The sequence below is a fragment of the Mauremys reevesii genome, linkage group 3 (assembly GCF_016161935.1).
Source record: "Mauremys reevesii isolate NIE-2019 linkage group 3, ASM1616193v1, whole genome shotgun sequence".
Lineage (NCBI taxonomy): Eukaryota > Metazoa > Chordata > Testudines > Geoemydidae > Mauremys > Mauremys reevesii.
In genome coordinates, this window is record NC_052625.1 from 201,191,913 (window position 1) to 201,218,230 (window position 26,318).

Consider the following 26,318-nt stretch of genomic DNA (forward strand, 5'->3'; position numbering starts at 1 on the left):
CCACCTCAGAGGTAGCTATTTAAAAATACCCCACATCAGTATCAGAAATTTCCACATATGCCTGATTTCTTGAGTCTCAGATCCAATCTATAAAATCCCCTGAAGGTTGTATCTGCCTTAGAACTGGTAAGTTAGGTGTGGGCCTAAAGTTGTATTTATCTACAAAATTTGAGGTGAAATTGGACATGCAGTTCCTTAATTTTCACCCTAAATAAAGAAGTAGAGTTTACATAACCACACAAGATCTTCGGGCTAGTCACAGGGCTAAAAGCATAAGGCCTGTGTATGGGATCTCTTATCGGACTCATAAGGGTTGCCAGGGGGTTGATGCACTTAGGTGAAGCCCCACTCCGATGCAGCTCCTCAGGTCTTCAGGACCTGGGCTCTTCTTCTAATGATTTTAAGAAGATGAGTCTCCCCTCATGCACACCATGGAGGAATCAAGAAAAAGGTCGGGAGAGAGGAAATGCCCACCATTTTCCTTCATGCCTCAGTTGCACAGTAAGAATTCATTCATTCAAATGAAGCCAACATACCAGCACGTATGAGTGGTGAGTGCACATTATCTAACAGTTATTCACATGACTTTGTTAAACACCTGATGCAAGTCCAAAAGGTAAATTTGGATACGTGGCAAAGATATTTTTGATTTCTTTTGTTTTCGGAGTAGATGTCCCAGTTCCCATGCTCTGCAGCTCTGAAATAGGCTTTTGTTACTCTATAGTAAATATTTTCCAAGATGATGAAACTGTGAAGTCTCAAATTCTCTAAAAGTAGTCAGCCGATTACTGTATCCTATAGTATTCTTCTGCCTTTAATGAAACAAGTGGTTGTTGATTGTGCTTCATCCATTAATGCTGTATCTAGTCCCAGTAGATCTGGTACCATTAATCAGTATTGCCAGCCCCAAACAGTCAATCAAGAGTCAGTCTTTAAAAAATAATCATAAGATTGGTTTAAAAATCATGAGACTTAAAAAAATTAGTTTGTGCTCTTTGCATTCTGGTGTCTGAGCCTTCACATCCGTCATAGCACATAAGCTATTACATATTGTAAACAAAACACAATTAATGTAATATGAACATGATCTACTTGAAGGCTGAATTCCAGCCACTCTTTTTTAGGGTTAAGGTGTAGGCTATCATATACACAAGGTAGGTTGGATATGTAGCCTTAATGCTCTTAATTTCTCCTTCCAACATATCAAATAATGTATAATTGTTTCTCGAGGTCCTGTTTGCCTGTCTAACACATACCAATCTGTCTGCAGGATTTCTAGCATAGAGGGTGGTTTTACGATATCTTTGTAACTGTCAAAAGATAGTATCAGAGGGGTAGCCGTGTTAGTCTGGATCTGTAAAAGCAGCAAAGAATCCTATGGCACCTTATAGACTAACTGACGTTTTGCAGCATGAGCTTTCGTGGGTGAATACCCACTTGCATCCGAAGAAGTGGGTATTCACCCACGAAAGCTCATGCTGCAAAACGTCAGTTAGTCTATAAGGTGCCACAGGATTCTTTGTCAAAAGATAGTGTGTATAATATGTGCTAAACCTGCTGGCAGGTTTTTTTTCCTTCCTTTTTCCTGAGGACATGTGGTTTTGAGGAGCTATTCCATCTTCCTTACAAACTTGCTGAATGTACTTCCCAAACAGATCTCTCTAAATTTCACTGAGACCCTGAGCGGGTGGGGAGCCCCAAACAGGAAGCACTTCATTGCCCTTTAATCTCAGGGGCTAGAGGAGGACTATTGTCTCCAAACACAACATTGATAGACCTACTGTCCAAGGCTGGGTTGAACATAAGTCATCTCTTGTTCCACTTTGTGCTTTACACTAGAAATGTAAATATTTTTTGTAATTGTGAGGAATAAGCTGCTTATTAAAAATCTTGAAATGCAATTACTAGCCAACCAGACCAAGAAAATTTGGCATGTCATGGCTGGAGAGCATAAATATAAACTCAGTTAAACTGACAGTACTGTATAATAATGATAGGCAAACTGATTGTCAGTATGTGGAGGAAGGAGTCAAAACTAATATTAGAAGAGCTTCAGAAATTTGCCTGGTTGAAAATTTTTCAGAACAAAACTATCTCTGCTCTTTACTGGTGCTTTATATAATGCATTCGACAGGAACAATTATATGGTTGGGTCACATTAGATTAATTGCAACTAGCGCTCTTCAAACAAATAAAATCTGGTTCTTGCAGCCTTGCACCTTGGCTTTCTGTTTTGTGCTTATTCATAGGATGACAGACGTAGGTCATTCTCACACACACATGCATAGGGTTGTTTTTAACCTTTTTTTGATAAGGTAAAAAACAAATCTATTCATAGATGGCTACATGGAAAATGAAAGAAACCTGCTTCTACTATGTTACTTTTGTAGTGCCCAGAAGTGCTAGGTGTTTCACAGAATGAAGTGAAACATATGGTCCTTACCTCAAAGAGTTTACAGTCTAAATTTGAGCTGTTATGCAAAGAGTGGAGGTGGAGATGAGGATTACAGTAAACATGTTTAGTCAGTTTAGGTATGAACACATCTTGGTGACTCAAATAAGGTTTCTTTTAGCATGTAAAAGTGAGGATATTCTGTTCAGGTTCAGCTTTTATCATCATAGTATCTGAGCATTTTTCAGAAGTGATTTAAGCAATATGATTAGTATCTGTCATGAATATAGAAAATATTGGCCTCGGGGGAGGGATAGCTCAGTGGTTTGAGCATTGGCCTGCTAAACCCAGGGTTATGAGCTCAATCCTTGAGGGGGCCATTTAGGGATCTGGGGCAAAAATCAGTACTTGGTCCTGCTAGCGAAGGCAGGGGGCTGGACTCAATGACCTTTCAAGGTCCCTTCCAGTTCTAGGAGATAGTATTTAATTTAATAATTGGAGATATACCTATTTACTCATTTTGGGCCTTGTAAAAGTGGGTTTTCTTATATACTGTCATAATATTGCTCCTATGTCACCCTATTGATGACTCCACCTGCTGGTTAGTAAGCGCTTCAGTCTTTCTTCACTTCTACCAAAAACTTGTTTTAGTACTTACGGTGGAGAGTATTCCCATACTCTCCTAACGGTTTTATTACCCGCACCAGCTAGCCTATTACTTCCAGGGATGTCACCCCTCTTGTCTCTAGCAGTTGGTCTGGAATCTGCTGGTGTCTCAGTGCTGGCAACTGGCACGAGATCTCTGTGTCACACCAGTGGATGAGTACATAGCTGGAATCTTGCCTTATACTAGGGCCGGCCTGCCCCCGACTAGATATGCGGAACTGTGACAGCAGCAAGGAGAGCTGCCAAGATGGTACTATGCTAATGGTTACTTCCCTAAAATAAGTCTCGTATTGCCTTCAACAAAACTTAAACACTACTTTCATTTTGAAAAGAATAAATGCTTTTAAATCAGGCTAAACCAATCACAATAGAATATCTCTGGCACTGAAGTTTAACACTAGTTCTCTTTTTATTGCGTGGCTAGTGGGGAGCTTGCTGGCTAGAGGAAGCAATGGTGCATAAAATCTGATACATTAAGAATAGCATTTGACACTCCTTTATTTCTTTATAGAGTTTGATCTGCATACAAAATGTGTGGTGGATGTGGACACAAACAAGGTTATTCTTCACCCTGTAAACACCAATCTTGCAAAGGGAGATGCCAGGTAAGACTTTTAAACTAAGAAGCACTCGTCTACTACATTAGGTATGGACCTAGCAACTGGGAGAATTTGGTTCCGACATGTGACCTTGGGCACATTTCTTAAATTCTCCAATATAGTTACCCCCATCTTTAAAATGAGGCCAATAATGTGTATCCACCTCAGTAAGGTACTCTTGAGATCTACAGATTTCAGAGTAGCAGCCGTGTTAGTCTGTATCTGCAAAAAGGACAGGAGTACTTGTGGTACCTTAGAGACTAACAGATTTGTTAGTCTCTAAGGTGCCACAAGTACTCCTGTTCTTTTTGAGATCTACAGGTGATTCTAGAGTGAATACTTGCTCACCACCCTTCCCTAACTAATATTTCAACCCATAATGCCATTAGTTACCTTTTCATTTATTCATTTCTGTACTCCTGTCTGGGTTGTTTTAGATGTGACAGATGATTTCAGAGCAGGGCAAAGTCTCCCTCATTTTTGGAAGAAGGAAATTTGCTCATACTTTTTCATCCAACTGTGCTTGTCTGGTCAGTAAGGGAAAGGCCGTGTAGGCATATTGGAGAGAGCTATAGCTATAGTAGGTGCCTTGATATTGAGTGTATTAGATGCATTAGGAATCCTTAGCATGGAGATGACAGTTGAAGGCAGGGACTAACTTTTGTGTAGAAAATGTCCAAGAGACTGCAAATTTATTAACCCCTAAATGCCAAAGGTCCTGGTGATGTTTGAAAGAGAGGGGGAGTGACTAGCTTATTTCTTGTTTGCTCTCAGGAGAAGAAAGGAGAAACAGAAAACAAAGTGGGCTGAAAGAAAGAAGGGTGAAGTGTAGAGAGAGACCAGTGAAAATGTATTGAAAACAATACAGCAAAAGAGATGACATTATCCATTATTTAAAAAAAGAGCAAAACCAGGAGTTAGGAAGTATATTGATGCTAGGAAGGTAAGGAAAGAATAACAGGTGAGAATTGTAGTTCTTTACATTTCAAAAAACTTACTTAAAGTTGGTTGACAGTGTTAAATACAATGCATATCTACTTTTTTCTTTAAAAATTACAGTGGTTTTGGGAGTGTAGTGGTACAGTAATTCATCCTGTCCAGTAGACTTAGTCTTTGGGCTAGATGAGGTCATGTAAACTTCTGAAGCCCTAAGTAGCATGTGGAAAAGTGAGGCAAGAGGAGATTAAGGAAACCCTATGCAAACTTCCATTGATGTCAATGAAAAGGCTTCTACTGAAGTCAGTGGAAGCTGGTTCAGGGCTTTTGTGACTTGCCTGAAGTCAAATAGGAAGTCTGGCAGAGCTAGGTATAGAACCCATATTATTTAGCTCATGACTCCAGTCCTCGGCTCTAGCCACAAGACCAACTAATTCTGTCTTGAAAGTTGTCTAAACTGTTCATGTCACTGGTAGTGGGTAAGGAACATGTCGTTAAAATACCTGTTGTGGGTGGGGAATTCAGTCACGAGGTGGAAGTGCTTTCGCTTCCCTGGACTGAGTCAGCTCACTAAACAATGGGCAAAGTTCAAATTTGCTAGACTGTTATATTGGGATTACAGGGTGTGTATCCCCTGTGAAAGGAAAACTAGTATTCCTCCCACTTCTAAGTAAAGAGACTGAAGGCCTAAGTACAAAACTGAGAACCATATAATTGGAGCAAAGCCAGATGGAGGTTGTTGGTGTGGAACACAGTAGCTCATATTCATTGTTGGTTTTTTATGGATTACGTGGCTACCTCATCCCTGTCCTTTAGCTATGACATTGGCCAGTCTGATTAAAGTTCTGCATTACACATCCCTCCATCCACAAATGTCAGAAAATCTGGTACTGTGGCCAAGTCAACAGGCAAGCAAGTATTTTCCATTTCCCAGTTTCCACAGTCTGTGAAATATTACTTTAGGGACAAATACAGTCCTGCATAACTGAAAAGGGTAGCAGAGAGTCAGAGAAGTTTGACTGTGGCACGATGGTTGAGGGAACATATCTGTATCTAGCAGATTTATACCAAAACATCTGCACTGTCCCTACATCCTCCCCACACAAATTCCTCGAGGCCAGGCCCATGAGTGTGTGGAAAATTCCTCACTGCTTTGTTCAAGTTTTAGGTAGAAGATTTCAGGCAGTAACGAAAATTCAGTTGATAAAGTGTCCTAGTTTGGGGTAAGGGACCGTGAAGTGAGGTTGTACGTGAACAAGGCAATTTATAATTCAGTTATTAGTAACTCTTGGGATCCTTGTATTCCGTATTAAAGGAGGCTTTCTCCACACTTGCCTTTCACCTGCATCGCAAAATAATCAACTGTAGAGTTTGGAAGGTTTGACTCCCTGTTTTCTTTTCTTTTTTATTTTATTTTAAGCGTTAAACAATCCAGCAAGTCAACTGTTCTGGCTGCTTTATGGCTTTACTTACGTATGACTGGATGTTCAGTGACTAATCTTTTAATGATACTCTAGATTTGTAAAGCAAAACTTCATAGTTAGGAGTGTTGTTTAAAAGAAAATTTGAGACTCCTGAGTTCTATTCCAACTCTTAATGGATATCTTGAAAACTTGGACTTTTAACATCTCTGCTTCTGGTTTTCCCCACCTGCAGGATGGATCTTGTATTTACCTACTTCATTAGAGATGGTGAAAATTAATGAATGCTACTCAAATGATTTGAAAGCCTTAGACGAAGTGTGTCTGACTCTGTGTGTTTCTGAACAGGTTACACCTTGAAGACACTTATTACCCCTGCTAGCCTTCTTTAACCCAGGAGTGGTCTTACATGGGACAGAGAAATCTAGTCAGTTACTGTATTGAGTAGCCCTTATTATGGCTTTGCTGGTAGTGTCAGTAATCTGCTCATGTAAAGTAGATCAACTTCAAAATCTACAGAGTAACCTCCAAGGTGGTATGCTACAATACTGGCTCCAATCTTACTTTGGTTTTGTGTGTGTCCTTCCTCCCTTGGAAAGAAGGAAGCTGCATTTTGACACACACACAGACACACACACAGACACACACACACGTTCTGTAACACTGTCTGCAAATGCCTACCAAGAACAACTTCTCTAAAGCTGCTGTCATAAAAAATGCTTTGCTATAGATCCTTAGAAGTTGATCTTCCGTCTCGCTCCTCCCATCTCCACTCTTACTGCACTGCAGCGGCACAGCTGCAGCACTTCATGAATACGCTACCTATACCAACAGGAGAGTTTCTCCCATCAGCATAGGTACTCCACCTCCCTGAGTGGCGGTAGCTATGTCAACCGGAGAAGCCTTTCCATTGACATAGCACTGCCTACACTGGGGTTAGGTTCACAGGTGCTGACTTTTGTTTTTGATGGTGGATTCCCCACCCCCACACCATCCTGCCACTTGGCCTCTTCCTGCTCCTGCTCTACCCCCTCCCCCGAAACCCCCCCCAAGTGTCTCTGCTGCTCGCTCCTCTCTGCCCTCTTCCCTGAGCGCCTCTCACCCACTGTTTGTTCCTTTCTGCCCCCTCCTGCCTTAAGGATGAATGACGGGAGAAGGGGGCAGAGAGGAGCAAACGGCCATGGCCTTGGGGGAAGAGGCACAGCACGGATGGGGCCCAAGGGGAAGAGGTCAAGCAGGGGTGGGGCCTCAGGGCGGAGTGTGGGCCAGGCAATGGGCCGGGGTGCTGTGCACCTCCGATTTTTTTTTCTGTGGGTGCTTGAGCCCTGGGGCACTCACAAAGTTGGCGTCTGTGGTTATGTTGATATAACTGTGTCGCCTGAAAATCCCACCCCTGAGCGATGTAGTTATACGAAGATAAAGTTCCTAGTGTAGACCAAGCCTAATTTTATTTTATGGAGCTGTTTGTGTTCTCTCTGTTGCAGAAGGTCAGGGCTCATATTTCCTCACCAACATAAAATTTTACAGTGCACTGCAAGCATTAGTCAAAAGTTTATTAGTTTTGTGGTTGGCATGGTGAGAGGGTGTGAATTCATTTTGATAAGGGTGAAAAGATAATATCTGCATAACAACTGGGATGTCTGTAAGAACTAAGTTTTTGAATAACCCATAAATAGATGGCACTTTCTGAAGCTTCTAAGGCTTCTTGATTCTAGACTTTTTTGTTTTGTTTTTTTGTTTAGAAAACATATTTAAAAAGACGGAGATTTTTTTTTTTAAAAGGCTAGAAATTAACTACTTTTGACCAATTAGGGAAGGGGAGTTAAATTACAGGGCATAACTGTAATTGTGTGTAAATGATAAACCTTGGTTAATTTGCATAGTGGTCAAACCCAGGGTTATGAACAAGAAAGGATGGTTGTAAATTACAGCACTTACTAAATCTGTCCAATAGAAGCCAGCGTTACAAAGAGTATTGTACTTTTTTTTTTACTATGTGCCTTTATTAAGCGCTAAAAGTACTTTCAGATACTATGCATGTTCTTTAGTTCCAGTCCCTATTTATGATTTTATAGTCACATAACTGTTTTCAAAATCCCCCCCTTCCCTATTATTGTATGACAGACTGACAAACAAGGGACCTTCCAGGGTAAATTGTGCAACTGACTACTTTATGAATTTGTAATTTTTGTATATAAACAAAAAAATACAAACAAAAATGATCTTTTGGCTATACTAATATTAGGTAAAAACTGTTCAGTTAGAAGTGTCGTTGACAGTGACCCTCAAATATCTAACACTGCTCTTAGTAATAATAAATAATAAATAAATTAATTAATTAAAAACCCCTAAATCATGGTTGGTTTGTTTTTAGTGTTCAAAATGACAGCAGAGTCTGTTGCTAAGGAAACTGGGTTGTGTAAAGAATTTACACAATTTTCACTATCCCCTGAGGATTTTCAGAAAGCTGAAGATGGAATCAGCTGGCATCTTATTCAGCTGAGATTTTTTGCATCCTCAGTATACATGTTTGGAATTTATGGGTTATCTCCTTTGCTCACTTGATAAGCAGCAGCACAACCAATTATAAGCACGAACATTTTAGTGCCTTTATAGGATTCTTCAGCCACTCACCTTCCGCAGGTTTTTCTGAGGCAGATGTGGCAGCTCCTACTGAGACTTGAGCGGAAGATGGCAAACAATTATGGGTTACAACCTTTGCCAGTAGAGATTCTTAACAAGCTCTACTCTGAGAGTCATGGAGACATGGCAACTGGATCATTATGGCTACCGCTAACCACTGGGTAATATCCCTGAGGAGATAAATCTTATCTAGGTGAACTTGACAGGGTATTGAGAAAGCAGAACTAATTTCTATGGAGCTCAGCAAACAGCCTAGCTGTTCTAGAGCAGGGTGAGTTTTTCATAAACCGCAGATTTGAAATGAGTGGCTGATTTAATAAGTTTGAGATGAAACAGTAGATAATCCAGTATACTGAACTCTTCAACTCTTTCTCTGTGTTGGGACTGATTGTTTTTAATGAACTTAAGAGCTCTTTGTTCCTGTTCCAGAAGAGAGGGAGATGGGGTTTTCCCCAGACCTGCTCTTTTCAGGTAATAAAGATGAGATAGTGTAAGAGATTGATGTATCAAAAGACATGGTGCTGGAAAATAATGATCTTTGAGTCCAGAGTACTAAGTAGCATACAACCAAGAGTTCTAAAGGGACTACAGAGTGTAGTGGCTGAAGTGCTAACTAAAATATGCAATCTGTAGCATAGTAATTGATTTGAACTTGTCCACAGAATAGCAGATTAAGGAAAACTAGCTGATATAATATTATTTGGATTAAAAAAAAAGCCTTTGGCAAAATCCCTTAAGAAACTAAGTAGTCAAGGGGTGAGAAGTAATCGCTGTTATAGGTTTAAAAACCAGCTAAGAGATGAGAGAGTAGGAATAAATGGTCAACTTTTTCCCATATTGAATATTGACATTGGGGTGCCCCCAGGATGCTATTAGAACCAGAATTTTACTTTTATGAATTACCTGGAAAACACCTGAATAATGAGATGGCAACATTTGCAAATGAGAAGAAATTTTTTAGGCTAGTTGTGACTAGAGAAAACTGAGGAACTCCAGAGGGACTTAATACATCTACGTGAACTAGGTAGCATGATGGCAGATGAAATTTTATGTTGACAAATGCAAAGTTATGTAGTACTCAGGGAAAATGACCTGAGAAGTTCAATGAAAACATCTGATCGTTGTTTAACGTTGGTTTTAAAGGAGTGTGAATATAGTGCCATTGTATTTTTTTTTAAAAAACAGCAGTTCATCCTAGCATAAAATAATGAAGTCTTCAGTTCTGGTCACTCCATCTGAAAAACTGAGCAGAAACTGGAGATTTCCAGAGTTGGGATGCCAAAATGATTAGAGACGCATACACGAAGGTGAAAAATTGGGACTGTTTAGAGAGGAGATGGAATGATTTGTAAAATAATGAATGGTGCAGAAAAGGCAAAGGGTGACTTCTTATGTACTCTCTCATAATATAAGAACAAGAGGTCATTCAGTGAAGTATTAGAAAGGCAACACAATGCATAATTACTCTGTAGATCTCATTGCCACAATATATCCCTAAAGCTTAATAGGATTCATAAAAGGATTATCTATTTATATTGATGATGGGAACATACACAGTTACATTAAGTAGGATGACTTTCTTTTTGAAATCATATCAGCCTCATGATTCAGGGCATAAGCCGTGACCACTTGTTTCTTGAGGTTACGCAGAAGCTTCCTTTATTGGGCAGGTTCCATAACTATTCAGTATGTGGTTTCCTGAACTTTACTCTGAAGCATCTGGTACTGAACATGGCCAGAGACTGAATATTGGACTAGATGGATCACTTGTCAGGTCTGGTCCTGCAATTCTTATGTTGCTATCTGACCTCAAGCCTGCTGGGGAAGGAAATGTTTCTATGCCTGAAGATGAAAAGAGAATAAGTTACAATTTACAGCCTTTTTCTTTCCCCTTTCCTCTCTGTTGCTAGCTCCTATTTTACTTTTGCTTGGGATGGCATCAATTCCCAGTTGATGTTCTGTGGGTGTAGAAACAGAACTTGTTAGTTAATTGGCTCTGTGCACATCAGTATGCTGTTGAGGAATTTCTTGCCGTATGGATGAACGTTCATATTCACTTCTAAAGCTCCAATTGTGAGTGGAATTCATGAGTTACATATTCAGTTTAGTCTCACACTAAACAAGTCTTCATACTGTGTCTTGTAATATGAAAGCATCCACTAAGGAAGATGGAATGGACATAGCATTTATGGAAAAGTTCCAAAAAATCCTGGACTGTGACTGGTTGGCCTGTTGACAGCGAGCTGAGGGGAAGCCTGCAGCTCACAAGATCCATATTGGTGTACTGAGGGTGTGGAAATACAGCTAACCAGTAATTCTAGTGAGCAAAAAGAGCCTTGTGAGACTGATGTTTCCTGTATGACTAGTATTGCCTGTGTAGCTCTGTTGCCTGAGTGTTTGAAAACAGTATTTAACAGATGTGTTCAGTAAGATCACCTGTAGATCTTTCTTATGAAATTCTTCTATGCAAACTCTTGCTGACTTTTATAGATCAACTTCCTAAGCAAGCTTAAAGTTTAGCTGTAAAATAGTTCCTCTAATCCAGGCCTTTGTCATTTAAAATTATGACTTAACTATTTGAATGGTTGCACAGATTTTTGGCAAAACCAATTACTTTTTTAAGTCAGTTATTAGTAGGACTTATTGTATTACAAGGCATATTAGACCTAAATTACGTAGCATATTTCCTGATTTATGCAGTAGAGCTGAACTGTATTTTGTACTCAAAAGGGATCTTTAATTTTACCAAAATAATTCTGACTGTGTGCGTGTGTATGTATGTATATATGATCTCAAATCCCACAAAAATTCATCAAGAGCTTGTGTGGACTCCTGAGATGCTTGGGCACTCTGCATGGCAGCTGACTACCCATCCTGCATGGAACTTAAGATGGGTAAGTGTGGGAACAGGCAGAGGTAGAAGGATTTGAAATACTATCTTGAGGACAGCAGAAGGAGGCTTCCAAGAGTATGCAGCTGCCATCTAAGACTCATAAACCACACAGAAGTGGAGGTTCCACTCTTATGTGGTTTAGGAGTTGAACAGCCTGGGGAGGTGGCTGCCATGTGAAACACCTACCACGTGCAGGAGTTGGATATTTAGGAGCTGTGCCGGAAAGGAAGGTGGCTGTTGTACAGAAAATGGTAGGTGTCTATACTAAGGAACTGGAAGGTGGCAGTAACACGAGAATTTTGGGGGATTTGTGATATGTGGATTAATGTAGCATCCTGGCAAAAATGTAAACATGTTCAGCCATTTGGGAGGCTAAAGAACTGCATAATGTCCAGGGCCTTAAGTATTAATTTATGAAACTAGACAAATATGATCATCACATGACAGCCTATGAGCTGGAGAGCTGTGTCTGGTGTGAGAGACAAAACAAGGATTCAGAAATTCCTACAGTTGTCAAACGAAACCTACTATAGTTATTTTAATGTTCTTTTTTATTTTTAGAACAAAAAGTTGAAATGACAGTTAAATGTGTGACTAGAATAAGAATCTTTTGGTTCTGCATTTGAAAGACAACCAGTTTGGGACTGAGAATGCAATCAGGCTGTAAAATAGTTTCATACTAACTCAAGACTAAAAATGAAAATGCAGAAACTAATCAAAAACTCTTGCTATGGAGAAAATGTAATAAAGAGAACCTGTAACTATCCCTGCAGGCTTGTGTGTGTAATAGGGCTATAAAAAGAAACTGCTGTATTTTCTCAAGCAAAACATGAAATAAACTTAGTAAAATTTTATTTTTTAACTATTACGTAAATGTCTAAAGGATAAATATGTTCTTCCCATCCCTCTTTCCTCCCCCCAGTTTGGCTCTTTGCTAGTCAATCTCCCCTTCATTGTGACCATCCAAATCAGAGCTATGAAAAGTTTTGTAAATTCTATACTGTGGACTATAATGTAAGTGAAAACTGTTTTTAATTAGAGCCAGGTCTTGAGCACCTCTCAGCTCCCCTGTTTTCAGTGGGAGTTACAGGTGCTGAGCACCACTAAGAATGAGTTCTTGAATATGCCAGTTGTCTTCATGCAGCTCTATAGCGTGTCACGAGCTATAGACTTTGTCACTGAGACTCACAAATAAAATGGATTTTGAAGGCAGATTATAATAGGATAAGTTTGCAGTCTACAGTGGGAGGTAAAACAAGTTTCTTTTTAGTCTTGTTAATGTGGCAAAATCTATAATAACCTACGCTGTTTGCAAAGAAGGGAAGGGAAGGTGGCATCCATATGTGAACAATTATTGTCTGAGAAGTGCAAGCCCTACTCTGCATTTCAGATGTTTTTTTCTTTTTTTTTTTTTTACACTACTTTTCAGGATGTTATGGATATCATCAAACCACCTGTAATATGCCTGCAACCTTAAGTTCACCTTACATAAAGGTGTGTTTGTTTTTTACAGGATATGTAATACAGCTTCAAGTTATAGAATATCTTTTAACATTGTTGACCTACTTGCAAACTGTCTTCTGCTTTCTATGGCCTGGTGATGTTAGTTGTTAAGCAGCTTGCTGTTCAGGCAAATGTCTCTCAATAGTTGGAGAAGTTTTTTAATTGAGGAACAAGTCTACCTGTAGATGGCATGCAAGAAGTATATCGTTCATAGGCCAGTCTCAGTGCAAATTGACAGTAGTAAAGATGAATCATCATTTGTGATTTACAAACAAACAAGAGTCTTTATATATGGCATACGAAAGCTAGAAAAATCATCTACATGAAAATATTCAAATGGGAGTCAGGTTTTTATGTCAACATAGCAATTTACAAAGAACTGCCCACAACTTTCCCCCCCCCCTTTGGAAAAGTTAATCTACATCAAAAGCTTAGTATACCAGGTCATGGATTTCCTTTTAAGGCTGTAAATGTAATACAGATACAGTCATCTTGGTGTCTTAGCATGTTTTAATTTGCCATTTCCTTCAATAGTTTCATGTAATTAATATCACTGTCCTGAAGTCCAAGCAAAATGTGTGAAATTCTGCTTTCATTTGTCAGTTTGTTGCAGTGAAGATAAAGTACCTTTCAAGGAATCCACATATTTCTAAATAAGAAAAGAATGAAGATGTTCCAGCTTGACTATGGAACAAGCTACTCTCTGGTAACTGTTTTCCAACCAGTTATGCACCCACCTTGTAGTAGCTCCATCTAGGATATATTTCTCTGTTTTGTTTATGAGACGGTCATGCGAGACGCTATCAAAAGTCTTACTACAGTCAAGATGTACCACATCTGCCACTTCCCCCCCCATCCACAAGACTTGTTACCCTGTTGAGAGTGGTGGTCGCAATCCTCCCAGCCTTGGAGATACAGAGCTTCTCCTCCACCTTTGGGAGCAATTCCTCATCCCCTCTTGCAAGGGCAGCATAATGGTTCTCCATCATCACTGTGGTTGTTGTGTTAAGAGCGGGGTGGATCACTGCCTGCTAGTAGAGGTAAGTAGCAGCCAGTGTCCTCCCTGTGACAAAGTTGCATCCTCCTCCCCCAGTGGTGCGAGAGCAGGCCTCTCTAGGTGGATATTTTCCTTAACCTTGGAGGTCTCCATATGACATGGGCACAGATGCTTATCAACCTAGCCACCTCCTCCTGTTGCTTTCCCACCTGCTTCCTGAGAGATTCCACCAGCAGACTCCTTTCACATTGGATAGTCTCCCCAGCTTGGCTTTCTATGAAATCAAATACAGGCCACAGTATCTGCAAATCCACATCTGGGTAGAGGCATCCATGGTCAGGTTCTCTGTCTGGATGCAGGTGCAGGTGGAGGAGACAGGAGCAGCACTGGCACTGGTTATGCGGCCTTTCCTAACCATAGTGATTATATTACGTCTCCCTCCTGCAAACTTCCTCTCAAACTTCCCTGTTTTCTAGTTCCCTTCGGTCGCTTAGCCTCTGGCTTTTAATCCCTTCTCTTCTAGGTCAACCCTACCCACTTGTTAATCACACAGGTGATCATAAGGCTGATTGAGGATGACGAAGGGAACAAAGGCTCAAAAAATATCCAGACATGCAATCTCAACTGACACTGTGACTTTAACCTAAAAGACAGAGAACCAAACAAGCTCACTCACCCCAAGATTAGTACTCACACCTTGCTCAGCAGGGAGTTGTCCTTCTCTCCCTCTCAAACTTCCCTGTATGCTAACATGACCAATAATTGTAGTTAAAGAAGCTTTGTGCATTCTTATGGGAGTTCATAGCTTTTTGGTGAGGAAGGACTGAAGTATACACATTGAAATATTGTATATAGTCTTCTAAATATTATTCTATACCTGCTGTGGAAAGGAAAGTGCCTATGATTATTTTCTACGTGGTTTGTAGTCTCATTAAGGGATATTGAGTCAGAGATGAATTTCATATACACCTCTACCCCGTTATAACGCCACCCGATATAACACGAATTTGGATATAACACGGTAAAGCCACGCTCCGGGGGAGCGGGGCTGTGCGCTTCGGGGGGGTGGGGCTGCGCGCTCCAGCGGATCAAATCAAGTTCGATATAATGCTGTTTCACATATAACGTGGTAAGATTTTTTGGCTCCCGAGGACAGCGTTATATCGAGGTAGAGGTGTATGTTAATGTGGTGGTGTCTTCATTGTTCTGAGGAATTTTAAACTCGGCACACAATATAATTTAGAATTTGTAACTCTTAATTTGAGGTGTTTGGAAGATTCCTGGGGAGGTAATAATTTTATAGCTCTCAAAAGTTAAATTGCCTCTTGTAATTTAATCTTTGATGTACTTAATTCTCCATTACATCCAGACAGCCCAAGTAAGGGTCATTGATCTGATTCTGCCGTCACTTACACAAATGTAAAATTGGTGGAAAACAGATTTGAGATCAGAACTGGGGACTTTTATTTCCAACCCTTAACTATATAGGGAAGATCTTAATTAATGGGAATCTTGAGTGGGTTAAGGTACTCTTCTTGGTTTTGTTGTTCTAGTTTTGTCAGTCAGGGCTTTGGAGCTGTGCTCCAGCTCCAGGCAAAAACCTGCAGCTCCACTGCTCCGGAGCTGCTCCACGCTCCACTCCGGGCTCCGCTCCAAAGCCCTGTTGTCAATGACCCTTAAGCAAAAGACAGAGGAAAAGACCATTTTCTCTCTTCCCTGCCTACATAATCCAGCATTTTATAGGTGTTTTTGTTGTTTTTTATAAACTTGTTATACAGGAATGCAGTATCTGCTGTTAATTGTTCAAAAAGCAGCACCCTTCCCTCTGGGCTGGAATATCTGTCCTCACAGTAGAAAAAACAGTAAGGTTTGCCAGTTCATGGCACTCTTCTTTTTAAAGGGACACACTACAGTTTTTAAATTGATGGTTTAAAAACATACTTTACCTGCTGCAACTGAGATTATTACAACTGAAAATTTGTAATCCAGTTTTTGTCACTTTCATGTAGTTTTATTGGCATCCCTTCAGCATGGACAATAAAAACAGATTGGCCGTATTAGCTTTGTTTCTTGTGCATTAGTATTGTTTCTTGTGCATTGAGTAGTGGCACCAAATGTTATGTAAAGGGGGTCATATAAGGTGTCTAAGACCAGGTTATGGATTGCTGGTTATGATTATGCTGTCTATATGTATGCATCATTTTGTAGTTGAAGTTATGAGTATTGGCTCTATACTGTCTGTATTTCAAATTTGCTGTGCTTCTGGGTGACACCACAGACAAGTTGGTGTTAGCTCTGCCTAGCCTGCTTGATGGCTCATTAAGGACCATCAGCTATACTATTGACCCATTGAGAGAAGGCAGATACGCCTTGTGACTCAGCAAAGTATGCAGGAACTTGCTCATGTGACTCCAGACTCCATTTTGCTGTAATTTTCCACAGTAAGGACAAAGAGGTTCTTACACCTGGAAAAAAAACTATAAAAGGCTGATGCCTCATCTCCATCTGATCTTCAGTCCTGCTTCTTACCTCTGGAGGGACTTTGCTACAAACGGAAGCTCTGAACAAAGGACTGATGACCCATCCCAGCGGGGGATGTACTCCAGAGACTTGATTTGAACCTGCAGTTTACTCCATCACTGCTACAAGCCTGAACTAAGAACTTTGCCATTACTGTATGTAATTGATTCCATTTAACCAATTCTAGCTCTCATCTAGATCTTTTTCCTTTTATGAATAAACCTTTAGATTTTAGATTCTAAAGGATTGGTAACAGTGTGATTTGTGGGTAAGATCTGATTTGTATATTGACCTGGGCCTGGGGCTTGATTCTTTGGGATCGAGAGAACCTTTTTCTTTTATTGGGGTTGGTTTTCATAACCATTCATCCCCAGGATGAGTGGGACAGGTGGTGATACTGGAAAACTGGAGGGTCTAAGGAAATTGCTTGTGTAACTTGTGGTTAGCCAGTGGGGTGAAACTAAAGTCCTCTTTGGCTGGCTGGTTTGGTTTGCCTTAGACGCGGAAAACCCCAGCCTTGGGCTGTAACTGCCCTGTTTTAAGGAATTGGTCCTGAATTGGCACTCTCTGTTGGGTCCCGCCAGAACTGGATCGTCACACCAATTTACTTAGCAGTCTTTAAAGTTCCCCGTCTAGTCACTTTGCTATTTGAATTCTAACAATGGGCGCAGTAGTGTCTGTTTTGGTGTCTCTCCTCAACATGCATATGCATGGTCTCCCTGCCATGCTTTCTCTGTTTACCTTTCTGCAGAAATAGCCCTATAAAGTTTTCAGAACCATAAAGTGACCAGATTAGCAAAATGAAGAAAAAGTGGAACATCTGTCACTCACCTGTGATCAAAGGCAGAAAGGAGCTAAGAATTAGAGCTTTATAAATAAGCAAAAAAAAAACCCCCAAACCCCACCCCTTTCGTTTATATAAACTACTCTTGGGGGAATACTGTACCACTGTGCAAGCGCAGAATTAATATCCCCTGCAGATTTCCCCCCTCCTCCCCCGGCAGAATAATTGTTTCTGACAGGGAGGCAAAGGGAAGCTGCAATTACACATTTTTCCCACCAGCGGCTGATGTGGCACCAGAAGAGAGGGCAGCTGACTCATGGGCTGGAGTAGCCAGCTATGGAGAGGGAAGGGGCAGAGGCTGCCTTTGTCACAGTGCCCTGTCCATGGGGCCAGGTGAGGAGGCACAGGATAAGGGGAAGGGGGTGTGGACAGACAGGACACATGAGGCTGCTGGGGGGATCACACAGACTGGGGTTCAGAAGGGCTAGTGGAGGGGAGAGACCGACTTGGGCACAGGCATAGGAACTAGTGAGGTGACAATGTTGACCGGGGCTGAATGGGAGTGAGGGTCTGGGGCCACGTGGGGATGGGGGAAGAGGGTGCAGGGACATGGGGGTGAGGGGGTGGCTGAGTGTGGGTTCAGGGACACATGGAGATGGGCAGCTGTCTGGCTGAGTGAAGATGCAGAGATAGATGAGGATGTGGGGAGTGAGGGTGCAGGGCCACATAGGGACAGGGGCAGATACGCCTGGCTGAATGGGAGAGACTAGGTATCTGCCAGCGTGTGGCATTAGGGAGGCTCCCAAACTACCTAACAATCTCTCCCCCTCCTCTTCTCCCCCTCCCTCCAAAAAAAAAAAACAACCAAAAAACCCCAACCAAACAAAAAAAACCCCAAACCTTGTTCAATACTTCTGCCCACACCCAGCAACCCTCGAGGTTCACTCTGAGGCTCGTTCCCAGCAATTCTTCCCTCTTCCTCAGCTTCTCCGTTACCTGACTCCCCAAAGCATTTGCACTGCTTCTGAGGAGTGTGGGAAATATGTTTCTGTATTGTAGTTTAAAGGAATTATTACTCGAAGTTCTGTACTAATATTCCTAGTAAAGAATCTATTGGTCAACAAAACATTTTCTGAATCTTTTTTGTTGTCTGCATTGTTACAGACATACTTGTTGACAGGTATTTTTGAAAGAGATTACAAAAAAATAATTGAAACTGTAATGATTATATTGTTGTTTTGACAAATAAAATATGCAGAATTTTAAAATATTGTGCACAGAAGTTTTAATTTTTGGCACAACATTTTTAATTTGTTGGTGCAGAATTCCCCTGACAGTAATAAAGATTGATATACAGTACTTCCATTATTTAAAAAATGTTTTGTAACATAGATTTCACAATAAAATTAATAACATAATTAAAAATTCAGCCTAACATAGAGTAATCCTATAATACAAAATACTAAATTACAATAAATTGGTCTTTCTCAACTCCCACTACTCTTCTCTCCTCCGTGCTCTTCCCCTTCCCGGTCAGGGCCCTGGGACCTCTTTCTGTCCACCCCGTTGCCGCCACTGCCCAGGTTCCACTCTGCCAGCCTGGATAGTGCTAGCTTTTGCCTGGAAGTGCTGCTGGAGAGAATGGGTTCCCAGGGTCTGCAGCACCTGCACTGCTAAGGAGGAGTGTGGGAAGCAGTTGAGTATAAAATGGAACATAAGGTGCTCTGTATTAAGCCTTCAGACTTCTGGAGAAAGATGGGGACTGTTCTGGGAGGACAGGATGGTCGTTCTACTGATTCACTGAAAATTATTATTGATGAAAAAGTAGCAGCCAAGAGCTGAGTGGTGAACTCCATCTAGCTTGGAACTCAAACTGCCAACAGCAAATAAGCTATATAGCTGACTCCAGAGTGGTGTCTTATGGCCTGTGCACTTTGACCCCAGTAGCAGTCATCTGCATGGTTTCCCTCTACAGAACGTCTTGTCTTTCTCCCTGCCCCTCACTCCAAAATATGAATTCCTTTGACCGTAATTTCCTATCAATAGCCATTGCAGAAGTAATACTGTTAATTCTTAGCACTCTATACAAGAGCTGTGCCAAACTGATATGCTGTTAACTTTTCAGGGCTGTAAGGCACAAGTAGGTGTAGCACAGAAGACGCACGTTACTGTATGCTGAATCATAGCTGCAATACGTCATGATAGTGCCTTGGGAGTAGGCAGAGGACAGCCCTTCATGACCCAACCTCCACTGACTGCAGCAGTAAATACAATAGAGTAGTCTCATGCTAACTACTAAGGGTATGTCTACACTACCCGCCGGATCGGCAGTCAGTGATCGATCCAGTGGGGATCGATTTATCGCATCTAGTCTAGACACAATAAATCGACCCCTGAGCGCTCTCCCGTCAATTCCTGTACTCCAGCACCGCGAGAGGTACAGGCAGAGTTGACAGGGGAGCGGAAGCAGCCGACTCAACCCAGTGAAGACACCACAGTAAGTCGAGCTAAGTACGTCGACTTCAGCTACGTGTAGACCAGGCTAAGGTGCTTAACTTGTGAAATCAGTTGCAAGGTGAAACTGATTAGGATCACCAATAGTCTGACACATTTATTAATGTTTAGTATCAGAGGGGTAGCCGTGTTAGTCTGGATCTGTAAAAGCAGCAATGCTTCCGACGAAGTGGGTATTCACCCACGAAAGCTCATGCTCCAATACGTCTGTTAGTCTATAAGGTGCCACAGGACTCTCTGCTGCTTTTATTGATATTTGTGATTTCTTGTGGAACTTTGAAATGAGAATATTTGACTACTTTTTGTAGTCTTTATTCTGGCTCTCTCTGTCTAATCTTATTTTTCTCCTTTTCCTCTTCTCCAGCTCTTGTTGCCGTTTCCCTTATGATACTTCACTGTTATCAGGTGGTCACTAGCCCACTCCAGAGGAATTTGCTTACTAACGGGGAGTTCTTAGGACTTCTGTGATAGCCGGATGTTCTGTTCACTAGAGTGGTCAGCTGGCTTTTTCCATCAGACTATTTTTTTTTTTAAGAACTACTTTCATGGGTTATAATAAGCTCACCAGTTTCAATACTAGGCCATAGTAATATATATGCAACTCTGGTATTACAGCCTTTTCCTTTCCTTCCTCCCACCTCCTTCAGGTTCATCTTCAGAAGGGGAAGAAGTAAAATAGTTTTAAAGAAATATTTCACTCCCCTAAAATATAGATTGCTGTAAGTTTGATATGCAGGTGTGCTCAGAACTACATTTCTTTTGCACTTCAGTTTCTTTTCATTCTCCAGTTTGCCTGGAGTACAGAGATATGAATGAAATTTTGGCTTCTTTATACAGTGAAGGCAGTAACCTTATTTGGAATTAAAGCCTTCGGAAAACATTCTAGGGGCTAAGATGCAGTGAGTAACTAAGGGCTTCTGGACACTGGCACTTTACAGCGCTGCAACGTTCTCACTCAGGAGTGTGAAAAAACACGCCCCTGAGTGCTGCATGTTTCAGCACTGTAAAATGGCAGTGTAGACAGCGCACCAGCGCTGGGAGCTATTCCCCTTGTGGAGGTGGCTTTTTTTTTTTAAATAAAAACCCAGCACTATGCCACAACTACACAAGCCATGTTAAAGCGTTGCTAGTGAAGATGTGTCCTAAGTCTAGACTGTATTTAGCGTAAACACTAACTAGAGGTCACTGTATTATTGTGTCCATAATTAATGTGCTTGCAGGAACGTGAGAGACAGATTAATCTGCAAGGTGGTAAGGAAGTCAGTACCCCTATTCTCTTATGAGTTAGGCTTATTAATAAACAAATCAAAGTTCTGTATCATCTAGAAGAGATGTGAAAGAATGAATAATAGCCTTAAAGATGGATTTATAGAAAGCATTCCATATGTAAGGGGTAGTGTCAATGAAAGCATGATGTTGAATAGAGATTAAGGTAAAGCAAAACTATTTAACTTCTAATTTAGATTACTTACAGTACAGTTCCTGAGGCAGTGTTGTCAAATGGTTGAGTAGACAATTAGAAGTTAGGAATTCCTGGATTCTGTTCCCACCTGTGTCTTAGACTTGCTGTGACCTCAAATTCGAAATTCTTCATTGACATGACAAGCTATAAAAGTCTTGCAAAAGTGATTACATTAACCCTGGGTTTGTCAGGCTTAATGTTTGGAAAAAGCCTGTAAGATCCTTAGTAAAAAGAGTTTTGGGGAAGCACATGTGTTGTGAAAAATGAAGCTTATTTTCTCATCACAAATTGGGCTTTAAGTTTGTGGTGCTTTAATGATTAATTTAGGGTGTTTGTGTCTCCAGACAAACAGCAACTAATTGCAATATAAATGCTCTTATGAAGTTGTTTACCGTCTTCCTCTGTATCTGCATTCAGAGACCTATAGAATATAATAAAAACAATTCAAAAGGGGACAGTTTACTTAAATCAAATTGCTATTTGAAAGGCTAAACCTAATAAGATTACTAGGACTAGCTGAAAAATTAGTTGAAAAGCATGTATATTTAAAATATTCTGTTATAGTGAATTCAGTTTCTCTCATTTAAAAAAATCTTTTATAAAATGTATATTAACCCCTAGACGGCAACAAAAATCCCCCATTAAAACAATTTCTAAAGGAATTTTAAAAAATAAGAACCTCAACTGTTATTTAGAGTGCTATCAGAAATTGATTATTTTTCATATTTAGTCAATTAAAAATACAGTACTATAACCACCATATAAAATTTAAAACAGATAAAAACAGTCTGTGTATAGAAGATCTTTGTCTCTTTTTTAAAGAAAACCTATTACAGGTATATTATAGCTTGAATTTTGAGCAGCTGTGGGGTATTCTTATGTATGTCTTTGTAGCCTTTGTCGGTTTGTATATAAGCTGTAACTGCATGTTTAATATTGTGGGAGAATTATAGCAACATTGTTTTGGATGGGGTTTTTGCCAATCCGGGAATCTCTATGCTTCTCTAAACTCCTGCTGTTTGAAATTATCGTGAGTGGCAGACCTGAAGGGAAGCCCATGAGGGTCTTAAACTAACCCCAATGTGACTCTGCACAGTTGCCATGGTACTGTCTTTGACCAAGAAGAGTGTTGTCACTTGGCCACCTACTAAACACAAAGCAAACCTGTAATGGGTGATTACCTTGTAGCTTAATGTTGCTAACTCTTAAAAAGAAGACAGCTTGTAGCAGTTGTGAAGCAGAAAGTGATATCTGTTTTCAAAGGGGTTTGTGTGTTTGCACGGTATCCTGAGATTTACTCCAGAGAAACTTTTTTCCTCTCCCCAGTCCTCTCCTTTCCATTTCATCTGGATGGAATGCTGCATAAATATCATAAAGCAGACTGTTAGAACAAAACATTGTTTGTTTCTTTGCATTGCAGCTGTGCATAAATTGAAATTACTCATTCTGGAGGCATAGGATTTAGCAGATAGGTGCCAGATATTATAGGTGGCAGATGGCATTAATATTTTTGAGCTCAACTATTTTGTGCTGTAATTATTTCATACCTGCAGAAACTACTTTACTGGTGAATGAACTCAAAACAATGATGGCTCTGAGTCAGTGAATTGGTAGTGGGAGACTGAAAAAGTGCTTTCCTTTTCAATATGAATTTGCTGGTAGCATTAGTAGTGAATACATCCAGTTCCTTGCACAAGAAAAAGAAACTTTGCAAACATGGTCTGTTTCAGATTGTAAACTGATGTGTTTGGGTTTAGAATTCTCAGTGTCATTGTCGGCGATCCCTCAAGGTCGAGGATGAACTCTTTCACGGGTTTTATTTTGTATGGGTCCTTTGGTGACTGAGGAGTTCGATTCTTGAGCCGCAGGCTCATTGGCAGATGTTGCAAGTGGTAGTGGAAGTCAGGGTTGGGCCATGATTGCTGTGTGACAGTCATCTGTCCTTTCTTTTCTGGCATTTTTCTGCGACCAGGGCAAGGAGATTTTCCTCAAAAGTGGACCTTTCTTCTCTGACAAGTCTTCGCCAGTTATTCCTATCTTGGGCTACCGTCTCCCAGTGTGTGGTGTCAATGCCACATCTCCTGATGTTTGTCTTGAAGAGGTCTTTAAAGCGTTTCTTTTGAGCTCCGTGTTTCCTTTCTCCTTTGGTGAGTTGGGTGTACAATTGTTTTGGTGAGGGTAGATCAGGTATGCACACACAGTGTCCACTCCACCTCAGCTGGTACTGGATAATCAGGGCCACAACACTGAAGATGTTGGCCTCTGAGAGGACACTGACATTAGTGTGGCGATCCTCCCACTTTATGTTGAGGATCATCTGAAGAAAGTGCTGGTGCTTGGTGTCTCAGGTTTTTCAGGTGTTTTCTATAGGTCACCCAAGTCTCATAGCCGTAGAGGAGAGTTGGGATTACTATTGCGTTATAAACTAAAAGTCTAGTGTGTGTTCTGATGTTTTGATTGTTGAACACTCACCTGGTGAGACAGTTTGCCAAAGGCAAGGCTGGCACAGCGGATTTTGTGCTGAATCTCGATGTCTATATCTGCCCTCTGTGAGAGATGGCTGCCAAGATAGGCAAAGTATTCTACGTTTTCCAGTTCTTCTTTGTTGAGGTAGATCTTCCTTTCTGGAGCTGATGATTGACTGGGAGCTGGCTGGTGGAGAACTTTTGTTTTGCCGATGTTCAGCATTAGACCTAGGGTTTTGTAAGCTTCAGAGAAGCAATTAAGGGCTGTTTGTAAATCCTCCTTTGAGTGTGCAACTTCAGCACAATCATCTGCATACTGGAGTATGATTATTGTTGCCGATATTACTTTAGTTCTGGCACGGAGACGAGAAAGGTTGAAGAGGTTGCCATCAGTCTGATATTGCATGCCAGTGCCCTATGGTAGACAGTCTTGGGTTAGCGTTTTCATAGTTGCTAAGAAAATGGAGAAAAGAATGGGTGCTAGTACACAACCTTGTTTTATGCCAGTTCGGATGACAAAGGGCTCAGAGGTAGAGCCACTGCACAGGATGCAGGCAGTCATCTCATTGTGGAGTCATCTTACAATGATGGCAAATTAGCTTGGGCAGCCAAACTTTGACATGATTTTCCACAGAGCGTTATGGTTGACAGAGTCAAAGGCTTTGGTCAGATCGATAAAGGCCATATACACTCCTGGTGGTGTTCTTGACATTTTTGCTGGATCTGTCTGCCTGCAGAAATCATGTTGGTGGTGCCATGTGATGGTCTGAAGCCACACTGGGACTCTGGAAGTACTTCCTTTGCAAGAAAGAGCAGGTGATTCAATAAGATTCTAGCAAGAATCTTCCCAGTGATGGAGAGGGGGGTAATGCTTGATAGGGCCGACTGTGGCAACTATCTCCCTTTTTGAAAATGGTGACAATGTTAGCGTTACGTAAATCAGCAGGGATTTCGTCGATGGGCTAGATTTTGAGGAGCAGCAAATTAAGCTTATTATTCAGTGTCCGTCCTGTCCTCCGTCTCTCTCCCCCCCTGATCGGTGGGGCTGCCGGCGAGAGGAGGCACTGGGGGAGGGAGGGAGGAGCTGATGGGGGACTGCTGACATATTACTGTGGCTCTTCGGCAATGTATGTTGGTAAATTCTGGCTCCTTCTCAGGCGCAGGTTGGCCACCCCTGCAGTACATGGTATGCCAGCTTTTAACTATGAAGGATCATCATTTAAAACAAAACAAAAACCCAACTCTTTCCTACCGAGCCAGATTAACCTTTTGTGTGCCCGGCACCAAACATATTAGTGGGCCCCCCATGTGGGCAATGGAGCATGGCATGGGAAGGTTGGTCCCCGGAGCGAGGAGCAGGCCAGGGGCAATGGGGCATGGAATGTCAGGGCAGCCCCGTTCAGCTCAGGCCAGCGCAAGGGCATTGTTTACAAACTGGCAGTCACCAGACGTGCACTGGCTAGCCAGGCCTTGTGCTGCCAGCATGCCCCTTTCCCTTGGGGGTAGGCCTGTGTTGTGCAACAGAGCCCCCCCGCCTAACACCCCCGACTCCCTATGCCCAATGCCTCCCGTACCTGCCATGCCCAGTGCCCACCCCCACAGATCCCCTTCCACAAATGCACAGTGCCCTGCACACCACCACACCTGCCCAGTGACCCTAGGCCTACAGCCCCACCACAACTGCCCAGTACCTCCCCAATTACACCACACACAGACTCTCCACTAGCGCCTCCACACGTACAGATCTCCCCAACCCCTCAGTGCTCTTCCCCACAGTCCCATCACCACAACTACACAGCGCCCCACAGACCTCCCCACTGCCCAGCACCCTAATACACACACACACACACCTTCCCCACTGCCTAGCACCCCAAAACACACAAATCTCCCCCAGTGCCCCCCACCCCCTCACAGTCCAGCACCCTACATACCCCCGCTCAGACCCACTCCTCCACACTCTGCACCCTGGCTGCACTCACTGGCCCTGGTGAGCCAGCACAGGGCATGGATTCCCCCCTCCCAGCACAGTGCTAGGGGACAGGACAGCTGAAGCTCAGGAGCACAGAGTGACCACGGCCCCGTTCCCCAGGGCCCACCCAGCCCTGTCCACCTGGCGCTGGTGGTGCCCGCGGCGGAGTGGAGGTATTTCCTTGCAAGGGTGTGGGGGGAGCTGCCGACTTCCCCAGTCCCCAGCTTCTGCAGAGGGGCAGGGAGAGGTGGGCCCCATCCCCGGGGAGCCTGAGATGGATGGTCACCAGCCTGGAGGCTCAGAGCAGCAGTGGCTCAGCTGGCCGGCTGCTGGCCAAGAGCAGTGAGCAGTTGACCGGGGAGAAGGGACCATGGGTGAGGAGGAGCTGGTGGGCAGGGCCGAGAGGTGGAGAGAAGCCCTGGGCTAGCTGGCCGAGAGGAGTGAGTGGTGGAGAGGAAGGGGTCAGGGGGGTGGATTGGAGCCAGCAGCTTGGGGCGCAGCACAGGAGCAGCAGGCCAGGTCAGGCCGGGGCCCCCTTTGAGCGTGGGCCCAGC

General features: G+C 42.1%; 1 protein-coding gene across 4 annotated transcripts in view; it reads left to right on the top strand.

Annotated features, from left to right (window-relative positions):
* KIF13B (kinesin family member 13B) overlaps window positions 1-26,318 on the top strand; it is a 200,953-nt gene that overhangs the window by 6,581 nt on the left and 168,054 nt on the right. For 3 of the 4 annotated variants that reach the window (XM_039530153.1, XM_039530150.1, XM_039530151.1), the window contains exon 2: window positions 3,570-3,663. In XM_039530153.1, the coding sequence (XP_039386087.1) occupies window positions 3,570-3,663 (94 nt within the window). Of the gene's footprint in view, window positions 1-3,569; window positions 3,664-4,574; window positions 4,601-26,318 lie in introns of those variants that run through there. The other variant, XM_039530152.1, reaches the window with a different exon arrangement.